Here is a 13,820-nt window from a genome sequence, read left to right on the forward strand (position 1 = left end):
GTGTATATGAATTATTAAATTATTATATATCGAAGTATTTAAAAAAAAAAAAAACGGATCAGTGTGTGTGTGGGGGGGGGGGGGGGGCGGCGATTCGTTAACAAATCTTTTGAATGAACTGATTCTAAAGATTCAGTTCACTTAAGAATTGGAATGCACATCATACCTCGGACCGCACGCAGTCTTGCACAAACCCGGCGGCTGATTACCACACTCAGCCACAGCCAGCTGAGCTGACAAATCCTCGCGAACTCGCTTGGGCGGCCCACATCCGCCCCCTCCCTTTTCGTCAATCGGGCTGGAGAGCGCAGTTTGAGCCGTGACTTATCGTAGGGTGGACTAAACAATTTTTTTCTTTGTTCAAACTATTTCCTTGGTGGCTAAATATTTGTTTTAAAATCACCAAAAATAATTAACTACCGACCGAAATCCGAGTACGCTACTAAACTCCAAGTGTAGTGCGCCGTCTGCGGGAGACATGTGGTATTGCTTCCATCTGACCGCAACCTTTGAACCCAATATCCCAGACACCGAACCAACGTCGACTCCCCCTTCAGGAACTGACCATTGGATAATTTGATTTTTAAGTAATGACAATGAGTGTTCTATAACAGTACTTTTAGTTGTGCATCCCAAAGTTTCAGTTGAAGTTAGTTTATTTTACAAAAGCCTAGTTTGCTTAAATGTTGTGTGGACATTTAAATTTAACACCTTTCCCTCTCCACTGCACAATGTATGAAATAAACAAGAACATTTGGCACAGCACAAATCTTTCATGAGATTGAGCCACTATACCAAAATGTTTCCACTAATCGGGATACTTAGAACGCTTGCTAGCTTGTAAGGTAATATGGAGCAGAATAATTCAAAGAATAAGAACTCAAGACGATGCTTATTCAAACAGTTTATGTGACGGTAAAATTTCTGCGAGCGGGCTTAGAACTTCTGGAATTGTTTCTTGGCGCCAGCCGCCTTTGTCACCTTGAGGACGTTGAACCTCACAGTCTTGCTGAGTGGTCTGCACTCTCCGACCGTAACAATGTCTCCGGTCGAGACATCCCTGCGTGATTAAAGGGGAAGAACAAAAACATTTAGCAACAAATAACTTCAATTTTACACATTGTGCATCAAGGCTGCATCAGTATTGCCTTAAGGCGATGTCGTCACAGTTAAACTAGGAAGACCATCGTGAGAAAAACATCATTTGCGGAGGTAAACGCAGAGCCGGTAAGATCTAAATACCAGATGAAAGGTACCTGAAGCACGGCGACAGATGCACCGACAGGTTCTTGTGTCGCTTCTCAAAGCGGTTGTACTTGCGGATGTAATGCAGATAGTCGCGTCTGATAACGATGGTCCTCTGCATCTTCATCTTAGTCACCACACCTGCAAGACACATAAAAGGTTATGATAGCAGCTCTACAAATTACAGGAAAATGCTGAGGCTGTCACTAGACTAAATCAGCTTTGCCATTTGGCGATCTCGTCAGAGCCCGGCGGGCTAGGAAGACCATCGTGAGATAAACATCATTTGAAGTCAAGGCATCAATGTAAATCATTTTTAAGATACTGACCAGAGAGGATACGGCCACGGATGGAGACGTTTCCAGTAAAGGGGCATTTCTTGTCTATGTAAGTGCCATCAATAGCCTGAGGAGACAAAACAAGCATTTTAATTACAAATGAATAAATGAAATGCGACACTTGTGTTTCATTTAGCTGCATCAGCTTTGCCAAAAGGCGTCATCGTCAGAACCCGTATAGGCTAGGAAGACCATCGTGAGAAAAACATCACATGCAGCTTTAAGTAATGCAAGAATGGGACTTAAAACGGACCTCTCTTGGGGTTTTGAAGCCCAGCCCGACACTTTTGTGGTAACGGGGGAGCTTTTCTTTGCTCTCCTTGCCTCCATCGGCGGCCAGAACACGCTTTTTGTTCTGGAAAACTGTAGGCTGTTTCTGATAAGCCCTCTCGGTCTGCACAATGAATAGAAAGACACATTCACATCACAGCCAACAACAACGACATAGATGATTTTGAGAAGGAGCGACGGAAGCTAAGCTAACCACGTTAGCATTCCGGCTAAATGGTTAGCGTCACACGAGGGTGCACGGAGCAAAAACGGATTCCTCATCTAAAATACATACAATTTCTTTTTAAAACAACCCCTGCCGGTTTATATGGCTCACATGTGAACATGTATGACATAAAACCGAACTTTGTTAGTTTAAATGTAAAAAAAAATCGTTTCAAACACCAAGGCCGTTTTCTCTTACATACTTGTACGTCCGCCATCTTGCCAAGCCGAGTTGTAAAGAGGCCCGAATGTGCTCACGATGCACGGAAGAGGTAGAGCCACCGGAAATGACGCATCCCGCCAACATTATTTCCGTTAAATTTTGTATTTGTTTTTATTTAAGATGTCGCAAATTAATTGTTATTGATCAATGTATTTTATATCACTTATATCACCACATCACTTTATGTCACTTTAAATCACAAATGATTATTAAAAACATATGCCTCTTGTTTCCGACCGGGCACTAAAAAGAGTTACGCCACCTCGACGTTTTATGTTTTGATTCTGGAACAAGCGAAACTCGTGTGTTTGCTAGTTTACTGGCGTGACATTACACTAATCGCGTACAAAAAAAAAACAAGCTGTTAGTAGCGTTGTATCTTAACCAACATGCTTCTTTTTTGTCCCACCTGTGGAAATGTTTTGATCGTCGAAGAGGGCCAGAAGTGCCTGAGGTTTGCATGTAACACTTGTCCCTACATACACAACGTCACGAGAAAGGTGGGATTGAACACGCGGCGTGTAAACCTCGTTAAACGATCAATTTCGAGGTTAATTTTTGACACGTTCTACTCTTTATAGGTGAACAACAGAAAGTATCCCAAGTTAAAGGAGGTGGATGACGTTCTGGGTGGAGCTGCTGCTTGGGAAAACGTGGATTCCACTGCTGGTGAGTTGATATTAAATCGTTAACAATTTATTCTAGCATTCAATTATGTCTCCGTATTCCTCCAGTTAACATGCCAATAATTTAAGTGTCAATTTCTGTCCTTTTTTGTGTGTGTGTGTGTACAGAAACCTGTCCAAAGTGCGGACATGCTCGAGCATATTTCATGCAGATTCAGACCAGATCCGCAGATGAACCCATGACCACTTTCTACAAATGCTGCAATATCCAATGTGGACATAGATGGAGAGATTAAACGAATATTTTTCACTTCGACATTTTATTTAACCTACATTTAGGCTCGGTAATCATATGTAAAAATAAATCATTTCTTCAAATCACGTTCAATGATGTACTTGATTTTTATTGATAAAATAGTAGCTATGTACACCTGTCAAACAAATTTGACTCAATGTAATTGTACAGATCACACACATTGAGAGCATAGCGGACTGGCAATTTTACCATCACAATGGCATGTACAGTACTTTGTAATAAAACTTTTATTTTATTATATGCACAGTTTTGCAAGCCTTAAAAAAAAAAAAAAAAAAGATGCAACTGACACATTTAGTCATGGCGTTATTTTGCATTTCAATGCACGGTACCTGTAAAGTAGTAAGCTACTTATGGGGGCATGCTGTTGATGAACAATTGTTTTAAATCGGAATATATTATCATGATGTAACTCTGGGATGTAATAACTGCATTATGGCAGCTAGTTCCTATTTTTGAACATAGTCTCAAGCATCTTTAAATGGGTGTGACAATAATGTAACTTGTTTCTCAGCATTCTTTCCTGCGACAAACATTCACCCGACAATTTTGACGGTGATACAGTCGAGAGTGACATCACATTCATACACATTCATACATGTTCCTCTTAAGTGCACCTATGGAGGGATTTATCGACAACAAAGCCAGAAGCAGCCTCAACTATGATGCCTTTTACGTTTTTTGCGAAATATTGGAGGGGTTTTTGTCCTTAAAGTGCATATGTTGTCTTTTTTTATTTTTAAGTACATCATGAAGGGGGGGGGGGGGGGGGGGGCTCAACTGTCAATCACTTTTGTGCATACTGAAAGAAGCATGGAAGATTAAAAAAAATGATTCTGGAAAATAGAAAAAAAAAAACTACATCAAAGTGGGCATGTTCACATTCAAGAAGGGATCAGAAAAGAAACCGGTGACATGGACACAAATGTTCACAGTCTTCAAATGGGACATGTTAAAATATATCTTTAAATACTCAAGATAAATAAATCTGTAAATAAAGAATAGTTAATGGCAAGATTTACAGAGGACTTCAAATAAAGTGACCAGTTTCACAGCCCTTCCATACAAATGACTTCTTCACTTACACATGTAACATCACACCAAGCCTTCACTGTGCCCGATAAAATAGGAAACAAAACAAAAAAAAATGCTGCCCGCATGAATGTATGAGATGAACAATATCTACAAGGTACTCACTGCGTTTGGAAGGACAAATTAAGTGGGGAAACAAGCTGCGAACGTAAGGGTGGAGGTGGGAGAGGGGCAGCAGGGCGCTGCGAGCGAGCGTCAGTGGCGGTTAGCATATACGTTTGTACGTGTAGATGTAACCTTTGCAGTAAGGGCAGGTGTGAGTCACATCCTTCAGGTCGTCGATCAGACAGGGAATCAAGCAGCAGCCCAGATCGCACCTGAAATGGAACGACAACTTGAAAAACCCATCCAGATCCATCAAACACAGAAAATTGTTTGCTCCCAACTTGAACCTGTTAAGTGGCTTCTGTGATTGGCTTACCCCACAAAGAAGCAGAAGAGACAAAAGAGGGTGTTCATGAGGCCTACATCGTGGGAGATGCGCGTAACGATGGCCTGCTGGCAGTGCGGGCACACTGTCTGCACCGGCGATGTCTGGAACATCTCGCCCTGCAGCACGGTCACCGTGGTGGCGCTTCCTGGCGGGGCCATGACGGTGGTTGCCGTGTGGCTGCCCATGTGCATGAAGGGGACGGGGCCGCCGGGGCCCATGTGGCCTGGCATGGGGTGCGGGAAGTGGCCGGGGGGCGGCGGGTACATACCACCTTTGTAAGAAAAAAAGAAAGACAACATAATGGATGACCTTGGAGACCTCCTACAATAGCTACTTTATGAGGATCAGACGTTTCACCTTGGGATGGCGAGGGCATATGCATTGGCATGGGTCCATCTCCCGGGACGTGCGGCGGAAGGAAGCCCAGGTGCGGACCTTCATACGGGGGCGGTCCGTACTCCGGAGGTAGAGGTTGACTCTGCGGGGGGCCCGTTCTTACAGGAGCTGTTTTAAAACAAGAACGAGGAAGTCAAGGAGTGTGCCGCATGGCAGATACACAGTCAACACAATTGATTTCATTTGTACCCGCTTGTCCATTCTTTTCCTCAATGAGGGGAGCACTCGGACCTCCAGGGTAGGGCGGAGGAGGATCACTAGACATCTTGACCTGGGAGACTGGACTCTGATGGGATGGGGAATGCGTTGGACGCAGAGTTCTTTTAATTAGATTACTTGAAAGGGATGCTTTCACACCGCTACAACACAAAACACAGCACAGTTTTAGCTGTAAACATGGTCAGAGAGGTAAACAAGGTGTTTATTATTCCTGAAATAGGGACAGTTATAACTTCTGGTGTGCACCACTGTTACTATGACATCACATTTAATTGATAAATGTTACACTTGTGTTCTTGTCTCGTTTTACGAACGCGACTACTAGCAAGCTGATCTTTTATTTAAATCCTGAGATTATCCTGCTCAAAGCTTACAAGAACAGGCAGACCCTGATCACTTCTATTACGTCATTGTCACAAATGTGGATATGGGTTTTAAAAAATTCCAAAGCAATGCGCGTTATCGGCTCGAGTGTTGATTACGTTATCGTTACATAAATCCACTGTAGAAACCGCGGCTAATGACGCTAGCTAATTGACAGATGACGCGAGAATCGCTCCTCGCGAGGATACTGTGCCAGGGAGATGCTATCGTTATTTATTGTACTTTCGTCTTGTTTATACTAGAAAACATGCCAGAAAGAAAATAAGTACTCTCTTAATGGCCACAGGATTGTGTTTTGTCCAGACGAGTGTAGCTTGTTATGCTAACGTTAGCCGCGTCGCCATTCGAGTCACGAAAAGGCAGACATGGAGGTACTAAGCAAAACAAACACAGCTAATAATATTACTATACGATTCGTCAAATAAAACACTACAATTAACGTGTTTGACAGCTATTACCTCTCACAGGAAGTAATCCTGACGTCCGCTGGGTGGTTAAGTCACCGTATGACGATTTCCGATATCCGCTAACCGGATTTACATGTGATGTAAATAAATCAAAACAATAATATTGAAGTGATTATTGTTTGTTTCCATTCCCCAAGAATATAACTTAAGGAAAGCGATGTAAACAATAATTATAGGCATTATACGTACAACGTACGGCAATTGCATAACTATCCAACTAAAGCACTTTTTTTTTATTTTTCGGAAAAAATGATCAACTTTGGAAAAACATTTGGTAGTCATTGAAATACTCATGTCAGGAGTATTATTTTTTAACATGAACTTCAGATTTGATCATGGCACTGTTTGTGCGTTGTTTTGATAGTTGCTATTCAATCCAGTTTAATACATTTAATAGACACGCACGCCGAAAAGCCCCGCCTGACCTCCCAGTGACTTCATCAACGCACCGCTCCCTTACCGGGCGCCGCGGTGCATCAAAATGAACGCTCCCTCTCTCAGGAAGCACATCGGAGAAATCAGCCAATCAGATCGCGCCACTGCGTTAACGTTAGCATATCGCTGGCAAAACAACAACTCGTCTAGTTTCCTATTTGGATTCGGTGCGTCCGCTATCTACAAGTCAATCGCGATGTCGAATTAAATCGAATTGTATTACGTGACCTCTTGATTTGTCGTTACGGCTACAGTTGTCCTAGTGTGGTCGCAGCTGCTGACGCACCGTTGGCCGTCTTGGCTGCTAGCTAACGTAGTGCTAGGCAGCGAAGGAAGACGAAGATGGGATCCATCCTGAGTCGCAGAATCGCTGGTGTTGAGGATATCGACATCCAGGCGAACTCGGCCTATCGGTTTCCACCGAAATCTGGTTAGTCAGCGATATTATAATGTCATAAAGGCTCCCAAATGATTAGTTCTACTACTGGTAGGAGCGATCGAAGTAGTTGTGACTATTGTTTATGTTTACTAAGCGTTATGTAGATGTGTTTTTGGTATTTACTTTGGTAAACTGTTATCAGCCTCATCCTTTTCCTACAGGGAATTATTTTGCGAGCCACTTTTTCATGGGAGGGGAGAAGTTTGACACACCACATCCCGAGGGATACCTTTTTGGGGAAAATATGGATTTAAATTTCCTGGGAAACAGGCCAGTGCAGGTGAACACAACCGCATTAGAAATGTGTGACAATGGAGCATTTCAGGTTAAGCGTAATGATGCAAACTTGTGTGCCTACAGTTCCCCTACGTCACCCCTGCACCCCATGAGCCCGTGAAAACCCTAAGGAGTCTGGTGAACATTCGGAAGGACTCGTTGCGCTTGGTTCGGTATGAACGATCTGGCTGACTCGACTTGGTAGGCTTTTTAAGGAGTATATTTGACTCCTGTCAAATCTTGCCATCTTCAGGTATAAAGATGACTCTGACTCACCTGTGGAGGAGGGCGGCAAACCAAAGGTTCAGTACGGCGTTGAGTTCACATTTGACGCAGACGCTCAAGTGGCCATCACTCTCTACTGCCATGCTTTTGAGGAATTTTCCAATGGGATGGCCGTGTAAGAATCCTTTTTTCTACAGCGCTGGTTCTGGTCCTTAGCAACAGCGAGTTGCCATGGATACTGCACTCAAGTGACGTTTGTCATCATGGGGATTGTATTGGTCTTAATTTGAATGCTTTAGTTTTATAGGTTCGTCTTCCAATGTTCAGACCTTCAACTAATCGTCGTTTGGGTTCATTTTTCCGTGAAGGTACAGCCCGAAGGATCCATCCATGGCCTCGGAGACGGTCCACTACAAGAGGGGCGTGAGCCAGCAGTTCTCCATGCCTTCTTTCAAGATAGACTTCAACGAGTGGAAAGATGATGACGTCAGTATTTGCCACCCAAAACGTGGTTTAACCAAAAATAAGACAATCACAATTAAATACCTCTTTTGTATTGTCTTATTTTTAAAAGCTCAACTTTGACCTGGACCGAGGGGTATTTCCCATGGTGATCCAGGCAGTGGTCGACGAAGGGGATGGTAGGTTGATGTTTGGGGTAGATAGTGAGCTACATTGCGCGCACACACGCACACTCACCATAAAAAAGTAAATGTGTGCTTTCTTTCCAAGACTGCCTCGGACACGCTCACGTACTTTTGGCAGCCTTTGAACGAGTACGTACGCAACTCAAGTAATCGGCTTCGATAACAAAAAAGTCCTCTAATGATGCCAACTCACGTTTGTTTTGTGCTTTTCTTCTCCCGCAGCACGTGGATGGCAGTTTCTCCGTCAAGCCACTGAAGCAAAAGCAAATTGTAGGTTTCATGTATATCGGGGGGGGGGGGCATAGTATGAGAGTCAGTTTCAACCTCTGGAACGTTTGCCTGCAGGTGGACCGCGTGAGCTACCTCTTACAGGAGATCTACGGCATTGAGAACAAGAACAACCAAGAAACTAAGGTGCGTGAAAGCGAGACGCCGACGAGGACGTTTCGTTCCAACGTCTCCTCCCCGCGCGCAGCCGTCCGACGACGAGACCAGCGACAACAGCAACGAGTGCGTGGTGTGTCTGTCGGACCTGCGCGATACGCTCATCCTGCCGTGCAGACACCTGTGCCTGTGCAACTCGTGCGCTGACACCTTGCGATACCAAGCCAACAACTGTCCCATCTGCAGACTGCGTAAGTGGCGCCGTGCTCCTTTTCTGAGGGAGACGGCACAGTCTCACTCGGACCTCGTGTTTTCCCCATGCAGCCTTCAGGGCCTTGCTGCAGATTCGAGCAGTGCGTAAAAAGCCCGGAGCGCTCTCCCCTGTCTCCTTCAGTCCTGTTCTGGCACAGACGATGGACCACGATGAGCACTCAGTAGGTTCCCGGTTACATATTAAGTAGGGATGCACAATATATATATTTTTTTCCAGACTGACTCGGGCTAGTCAAGTGGTATCGGTGTGGTAGTATCTAAGAATCTTTAAGAACTTGCCTAATATTTAGTCTGACTGTTTGTCAGGGTACTGATTCGGTCCCGCCTGGCTTTGAGCCCGTCTCACTGTTGGAGGCCCTGAACGGCCTGAGGTCCACGTCGCCCGCCGTTCCCTCGGCGCCCTTATATGACGACATCAACTTCTCGGGTGGCGACAGCGGCCGACAGCTGAGTTCCCCGGAGCATTTGAGCGACAGCAGTCTGCAGAAAGGCAAAGTCAGCAAATCACCTGACAGGTAAAAAAAAAACAAAAAAAAAAACTGTAATACCTCATACAACCATATAGTCATCAACCGAGTCCATTTGGGCTCCTTTGCTAACCAAAACAGCAGCGCTAAAACATGTAAATAATGATGACCTTCTCTGGTGTCCCTCCACCAGCACCCTGAGGTCCCCATCTTCACCCATCCAGGAAGAGGATGAGGAAAAGCTGTCGGAGATGTCGGACGCTCAGCCGCACACGCTCCTGTCGAGCAGTCCGGCTCCCACCGATGTAAGATGACGTCACTCGCCGTTAGAACAGTCAGACAAAACTAACAGCGAAATTGTCCTCTTGATATTTAGGCCACCGCAACCGAGGACGTCGCAGACTCTCTGTCCCCGGATGACGGTGAGCTCGTCAATTTGAAACTTGGGCAGTGCCGTTGAGCGACATCGGTTTTACCTTTTCAGAGGACAGGCTGCATGCCGGCGCAGACATCCTCCAGGACTGCGGAAGCGAACACAGCAGCTTGACCAAAACGGAGAGCGACCCCGCGGGCGACCTGTCGTTGCCAGGTGTGACACATAGCGAATAAAATATTTCCAGCGAATTCCTGAGGGTGAAGAGTACACTCGCTGGACACCTAATTAGGTACACCTATTAAGTTCGAGGAGATCCAAGGCAAGGCCTTCACAATAATAATGAAGTGTACCTAATGTCGTGACCAACGAGTGTCGTCTCAGCGTATCGGCTTTTCGGGTGCTAAGTGTCCACTCTGTCATCTCAATTTCACTCCGGATGCTTTGCACGTGGGCAGTGTGCGCCTCTCGTTTCCTAACATTTCCTCTCGTTGCGCTCCTCCACCTCCTCCTCACCAGCACTCGGTCCCGACTCCTGCTCTATCGGTATGGAGGAGTAAGCGCGGTCGGTATGTAGGCTTTCCTGTCCTGCTCTTGCCACTCCGTAGTTGCGCGCGGGCGACGGGCTCACCGTCTCAAGCCTCGTCTCCCCCCCCCCAGGGTCGTCCGAGTCCACGGAGAGTCTGACTCTTCAGAGCACCAACTGCTCCAGCCAGCCTCTCCTGTGCCCCGCCAGCAGCTTCCACCGGGAAGACGAGCATCTCCTCCCCTGACGTCCTCGCTCTCTGCCTCGACAACTTTTCATCCCACCTCCCATCAGGGCCGTCACTTCGGAAAATACTTTTCTCTCCCAATGTGGATTCCAAAGCACATTTCCTCCTGTTTTGACTCCACTGCAGACATATCTATTTTTTAACATCTGTCTGTGTTTTAATACGCTACTCACCAGTCATGTTTTTTTTTTTATAATGTGACATCTTAGTGCGTTTTGGAAATGATTTTTGCACTCTGACCAAATGGTTCATAATCCATTCCTGAGTTTACCATGATCATTTTAAACAGCTAGATGCCTTGGTTCATTATTTAAATCATATGAAATTTACTCATACATTTACTAGAATCCTGTGTTACTTTTCAAATTGTATACTATACAAATATACATGTTATTTAGGCAAAAAAAAAAAAAAAAAAGATACTTATCTTGACATAGTAAATGCATAAACGGTGTACAGTGAACTCCCGTTCTTAAACTCTGCCACAGCCACCCAAAAAGATTTGTAGTTGCATATAAATGCCACATGATGGCGACAGCACTTTTTTTCAATTAGACAAGGTTATGGCCTATCTAAATGAAGCTCCCTCAAAAGTAGGCAAATTCGAAAATGCTCAACCAAGGTCCTCACTGCATTATGTAAAACAATAGCTACAAGATGTTTCAATTGCATGTGTGACAGCGCCACCTTCTGCTTATGTGATGTAGTTGCAAGAAAAAAAACAAAAGAGGAGCATTTTGTACATCTCTGTGCCTTGAGTTTGCCTGCTTGTTGCACTCAACAATTTTGCCAGTACGCCACAACTGCACTCAACCTGGAGATTTTATGTACAGCTATTGTAATTAAGCAATATTAAATATAGCTGTCAATTGCTGGTTATGACATGCATTTGATCAATACCTAGATTCTCCAACCATGCAAGCATTACGTATGTGATTTTTTTTTTTTTAAGTCGACGCCGTGCCTTCCTGCCCTCCTTCAGACCATATACGGCCCTGGTATCCAGGACAACGCCAGATGGTTAGTTTGTTTCCCATCCTTAAAATGCTGTGTTCAAGCCTCTTGTAAGTTTAGCAGCATGTGCATAAAACAATAAAGAGCAAACAGTCGTTATGTCAAAAGTGTCTTAAGTTGAGCCAGTTAATTTGGAATGCCGTTTTTTTTTTTTATATTATCAATGAGTTCATACGAGTAACAGCGCAATTCAAAATGACATTGACACGCAATTACATTTGTCAACGCAAATAACAAGGATTGAGCTGTTCCTAATATTTTGACAAGCCTTATATCAGGTCATTTGGCACGTGTGAGGTCTCCTTGAAACCGTGATAAGGCCGTATGTAAACATCCATTTCATTAGCGTGCCTTAAACCTCATTAAGGGGGTCAAATCAGCCAGACAGCAAGACAAGCAGATCTCCCAGCGTGGGATTCTATGAGCTCCTCGTGCCCCTGATCCCCCAAATTGTGCAAACATTGCAACAACATCAAATATATTCACTCAAAATCATGCTTCTATTATCGGGAAGTCGGAGGCAGCACATTTAATAAGTTCGAGAATATCTTCTTGTCATTGCTGACATTTTAGCACTCACCTGCACGTCTCCTCACCACCTTATTGTAGCCTGTATCAAAAATAAGTCCTCCTGAACACTAGAGGGCACTATGTAATTAGGCGGCATCGATAAAAGACGAAGAAGAATGTAAAATTTGTCTGGATGCCAAATTACCTCAAAATAAGCCAATTTTAAAACATCATACATTCATTCATTATAAGTCAGTGAGGGGATTTTTTTGGGGGGGATCAAATTCAAAAGCAATCAAAGTTTAATCAATAAGAAAATCAACCAAAATTTGATCTAAAATCAAATAAGAACTAAAAAAAAAAAAGAAAGAATAATCATGTTTCTCATGATTATTCTTTCTTAATAAATAAAAAATTGCTTTAACAATTTTACAGCCGTACAATTTTTGCAGTAATTGCTTGCCTATGTACATAAAACTATAACATGGAATTTTGAGCCCCATTTGTCAAAGTGCTACTACAAGATGATGCACAAGTAGGTATCGGTCACGGGGGAGGATTAGGAGACAGAACAAGGCGTTCCACACAAGCACCAACACGCTTTAGTACATCCGAGCTCAGAGCGTACACGACCAGGAAAGCAACAAGCCGACAACATTCGTTTTGTGAGAAGCAGCCGGTGGACACGTCGGCATCATGACGCAGCATCTGAGCGGCTCGTCGCCCTTCCTCAAGCCCTTCTTCCTGAAGACGCCCGTCCGGGTGGTCAACCCACTGCGACAGAGGCGACACACGTTGCCCGCCAGCGAATTCAGGAACCTCACGCCTCAGGATGCCATCAGCGTGTTTGAGATCGAGAGAGAAGGTCAGCAATGTCCCCTTTGACTTTTAAATCCATTTCCAACTTTATTATGTTCATCATTTTGAGAAGTACTAAATCATCTCCACTTCCTCACCCCCTGCCTCCAGCTTTCGTCTCAGTGTCCGGCGAGTGCCCTTTGACCTTGGAAGAGGTGTTGCACTTTGTGGGTCAGTGCCCCGAGCTATCGCTGGGCTGGTTCGAGGAGGGCCAATTGGTCGCCTTCATCATCGGGACCGGGTGGGACAAAGAGAGGCTTTCGCAGGTCAGAAGTCGATGATGTCACCGTGAATTGTTTTCAATTCGAATTACTTTTCACTTTGGTATGATATCTTACTGTTGCTTGTCTCAAAGGAGGCCATGACCCTGCACGTGCCAAACACGTCGACGGTGCACATCCACGTGCTGTCGGTGCACCGCCACTGTCGGCAGCAGGGCAAGGGCTCCATCCTGCTGTGGCGGTACCTGCAGTACCTGCGCTGTATGCCGCACCCCCGTCGGGCGCTGCTGATCTGCGAGGACTTCCTGGTGCCCTTCTACCTCAAAGCCGGCTTCAAGGAGAAAGGCCCGTCAGCCATCAGCGTGTCTAACATGAGCTTCCAGGAGATGGAGTACCTGCTGGGCGGACAGGCATACGCCAGGCGGAATAGCGGCTGCTAACTCAAACAGATATTGAAGACTGCCTTAAATGCACTTTGACACCTGCTGGATGGCGGATGCCGTGGAGATTGTCACATCTGACTTTTAAAATACACTTCAGCCAAGTCGGGAGACTTGAGAAAATTGCATAGTCGCACCAATGTCCGTTCTTTGCTGGGTTATGTGTGAAACATTCATACCTGGACTTCCTCTATGACTGTTGCAGTCTCTATGTGAAATCAGATCATGGGGGCACTTTCTACTCTCTTTGC

General features: G+C 44.8%; 5 protein-coding genes and 3 non-coding genes across 11 annotated transcripts; 3 read left to right on the forward strand and 5 right to left on the reverse strand.

Annotated features, from left to right (window-relative positions):
* Positions 1-891: 891 nt before the first annotated feature.
* On the reverse strand, positions 892-2,351 carry rps11 (ribosomal protein S11). The gene is made up of 5 exons (XM_085934133.1): positions 2,282-2,351; positions 1,837-1,977; positions 1,575-1,650; positions 1,257-1,386; positions 892-1,060 (listed from the first exon to the last, which is right to left on the reverse strand). Exons 1-5 carry the CDS (start codon positions 2,294-2,296, stop codon positions 937-939), a joined length of 486 nt encoding a protein of 161 aa, XP_085790259.1. The 5' UTR covers positions 2,297-2,351; the 3' UTR covers positions 892-936.
* On the reverse strand, positions 1,130-1,209 carry LOC147044182 (small nucleolar RNA SNORD35). The gene has a single exon (XR_015068578.1). It is a non-coding gene; the product is annotated as a small nucleolar RNA SNORD35 (small nucleolar RNA).
* On the reverse strand, positions 1,453-1,536 carry LOC147044183 (small nucleolar RNA SNORD35). The gene has a single exon (XR_015068577.1). It is a non-coding gene; the product is annotated as a small nucleolar RNA SNORD35 (small nucleolar RNA).
* LOC147044184 (small nucleolar RNA SNORD35) lies at positions 1,716-1,800 on the reverse strand. The gene has a single exon (XR_015068576.1). It is a non-coding gene; the product is annotated as a small nucleolar RNA SNORD35 (small nucleolar RNA).
* A 194-nt stretch (positions 2,352-2,545) lies between the features above and the next one.
* On the forward strand, positions 2,546-3,308 carry polr3k (polymerase (RNA) III (DNA directed) polypeptide K). Its single transcript, XM_085934134.1, has 3 exons — positions 2,546-2,801; positions 2,883-2,970; positions 3,096-3,308. Exons 1-3 carry the CDS (start codon positions 2,691-2,693, stop codon positions 3,221-3,223), a joined length of 327 nt encoding a protein of 108 aa, XP_085790260.1. The 5' UTR covers positions 2,546-2,690; the 3' UTR covers positions 3,224-3,308.
* A 2-nt stretch (positions 3,309-3,310) lies between these two features.
* On the reverse strand, positions 3,311-6,291 carry cdip1 (cell death-inducing p53 target 1). Of its 2 annotated transcripts, none has more exons than XM_085934130.1 (5): positions 6,226-6,291; positions 5,354-5,523; positions 5,126-5,272; positions 4,757-5,039; positions 3,311-4,652 (listed from the first exon to the last, which is right to left on the reverse strand). In XM_085934130.1, exons 2-5 carry the CDS (start codon positions 5,427-5,429, stop codon positions 4,541-4,543), a joined length of 618 nt encoding a protein of 205 aa, XP_085790256.1. In that variant the 5' UTR covers positions 5,430-5,523; positions 6,226-6,291; the 3' UTR covers positions 3,311-4,540. The 2 variants fall into 2 exon arrangements, with proteins under 2 accessions (XP_085790256.1, XP_085790257.1); XM_085934131.1 differs by having other exon boundaries at positions 5,354-5,450; positions 6,226-6,286.
* A 443-nt stretch (positions 6,292-6,734) lies between these two features.
* Positions 6,735-11,630, forward strand: mgrn1b (mahogunin, ring finger 1b). Of its 3 annotated transcripts, none has more exons than XM_085934672.1 (17): positions 6,735-6,836; positions 6,924-7,099; positions 7,270-7,388; positions 7,469-7,557; positions 7,638-7,784; positions 7,978-8,095; positions 8,184-8,250; positions 8,342-8,385; positions 8,479-8,526; positions 8,602-8,670; positions 8,732-8,891; positions 8,965-9,074; positions 9,220-9,428; positions 9,574-9,685; positions 9,757-9,802; positions 9,865-9,969; positions 10,414-11,630. In XM_085934672.1, the coding sequence occupies exons 2-17, from the start codon at positions 7,012-7,014 to the stop codon at positions 10,524-10,526; spliced, it is 1,644 nt and encodes a 547-aa protein (XP_085790798.1). In that variant the 5' UTR covers positions 6,735-6,836; positions 6,924-7,011; the 3' UTR covers positions 10,527-11,630. The 3 variants fall into 3 exon arrangements, with proteins under 3 accessions (XP_085790798.1, XP_085790799.1, XP_085790797.1); XM_085934673.1 differs by adding an exon at positions 10,273-10,322 and having other exon boundaries at positions 6,758-7,099; XM_085934671.1 differs by having other exon boundaries at positions 6,758-7,099.
* Positions 11,631-12,746: 1,116 nt separating this feature from the next.
* aanat2 (arylalkylamine N-acetyltransferase 2) lies at positions 12,747-13,569 on the forward strand. The gene is made up of 3 exons (XM_085933516.1): positions 12,747-12,915; positions 13,020-13,174; positions 13,264-13,569. The coding sequence occupies exons 1-3, from the start codon at positions 12,747-12,749 to the stop codon at positions 13,567-13,569; spliced, it is 630 nt and encodes a 209-aa protein (XP_085789642.1).
* Positions 13,570-13,820: the final 251 nt, after the last annotated feature.

Source organism: Syngnathus leptorhynchus, chromosome 16 (genome assembly GCF_054491065.1).
Source record: "Syngnathus leptorhynchus isolate UIUO chromosome 16, UIUO_Slep, whole genome shotgun sequence".
Lineage (NCBI taxonomy): Eukaryota > Metazoa > Chordata > Actinopteri > Syngnathiformes > Syngnathidae > Syngnathus > Syngnathus leptorhynchus.

What these genes read in the sequence shown, in the direction of transcription:
- rps11 (XM_085934133.1), bottom strand. An exon ending in CCGTGGCCGTATCCTCTCTG is followed by an intron (nt 1,387 to 1,574) that starts GTCAGTATCTTA and finishes TGTGTCTTGCAG; the next exon opens with GTGTGGTGACTAAGATGAAG. An exon ending in CATCTGTCGCCGTGCTTCAG is followed by an intron (nt 1,061 to 1,256) that starts GTACCTTTCATC and finishes TTAATCACGCAG; the next exon opens with GGATGTCTCGACCGGAGACA.
- polr3k (XM_085934134.1), top strand. Translation starts at nt 2,691, where the DNA reads ATGCTTCTTTTTTGTCCCACCTGTGGAAATGTTTTGATCGTCGAAGAG. An exon ending in TACACAACGTCACGAGAAAG is followed by an intron (nt 2,802 to 2,882) that starts GTGGGATTGAAC and finishes TACTCTTTATAG; the next exon opens with GTGAACAACAGAAAGTATCC. An exon ending in AAACGTGGATTCCACTGCTG is followed by an intron (nt 2,971 to 3,095) that starts GTGAGTTGATAT and finishes GTGTGTGTACAG; the next exon opens with AAACCTGTCCAAAGTGCGGA.
- cdip1 (XM_085934130.1), bottom strand. Translation starts at nt 5,429, where the DNA reads ATGTCTAGTGATCCTCCTCCGCCCTACCCTGGAGGTCCGAGTGCTCCC. An exon ending in TATGCCCTCGCCATCCCAAG is followed by an intron (nt 5,040 to 5,125) that starts GTGAAACGTCTG and finishes TTTCTTACAAAG; the next exon opens with GTGGTATGTACCCGCCGCCC. An exon ending in CTCTTCTGCTTCTTTGTGGG is followed by an intron (nt 4,653 to 4,756) that starts GTAAGCCAATCA and finishes GTTCCATTTCAG; the next exon opens with GTGCGATCTGGGCTGCTGCT.
- mgrn1b (XM_085934672.1), top strand. Translation starts at nt 7,012, where the DNA reads ATGGGATCCATCCTGAGTCGCAGAATCGCTGGTGTTGAGGATATCGAC. An exon ending in TCGGTTTCCACCGAAATCTG is followed by an intron (nt 7,100 to 7,269) that starts GTTAGTCAGCGA and finishes CTTTTCCTACAG; the next exon opens with GGAATTATTTTGCGAGCCAC. An exon ending in CTCTCTGTCCCCGGATGACG is followed by an intron (nt 9,803 to 9,864) that starts GTGAGCTCGTCA and finishes TTACCTTTTCAG; the next exon opens with AGGACAGGCTGCATGCCGGC.
- aanat2 (XM_085933516.1), top strand. Translation starts at nt 12,747, where the DNA reads ATGACGCAGCATCTGAGCGGCTCGTCGCCCTTCCTCAAGCCCTTCTTC. An exon ending in GTTTGAGATCGAGAGAGAAG is followed by an intron (nt 12,916 to 13,019) that starts GTCAGCAATGTC and finishes CCCTGCCTCCAG; the next exon opens with CTTTCGTCTCAGTGTCCGGC. An exon ending in ACAAAGAGAGGCTTTCGCAG is followed by an intron (nt 13,175 to 13,263) that starts GTCAGAAGTCGA and finishes CTTGTCTCAAAG; the next exon opens with GAGGCCATGACCCTGCACGT.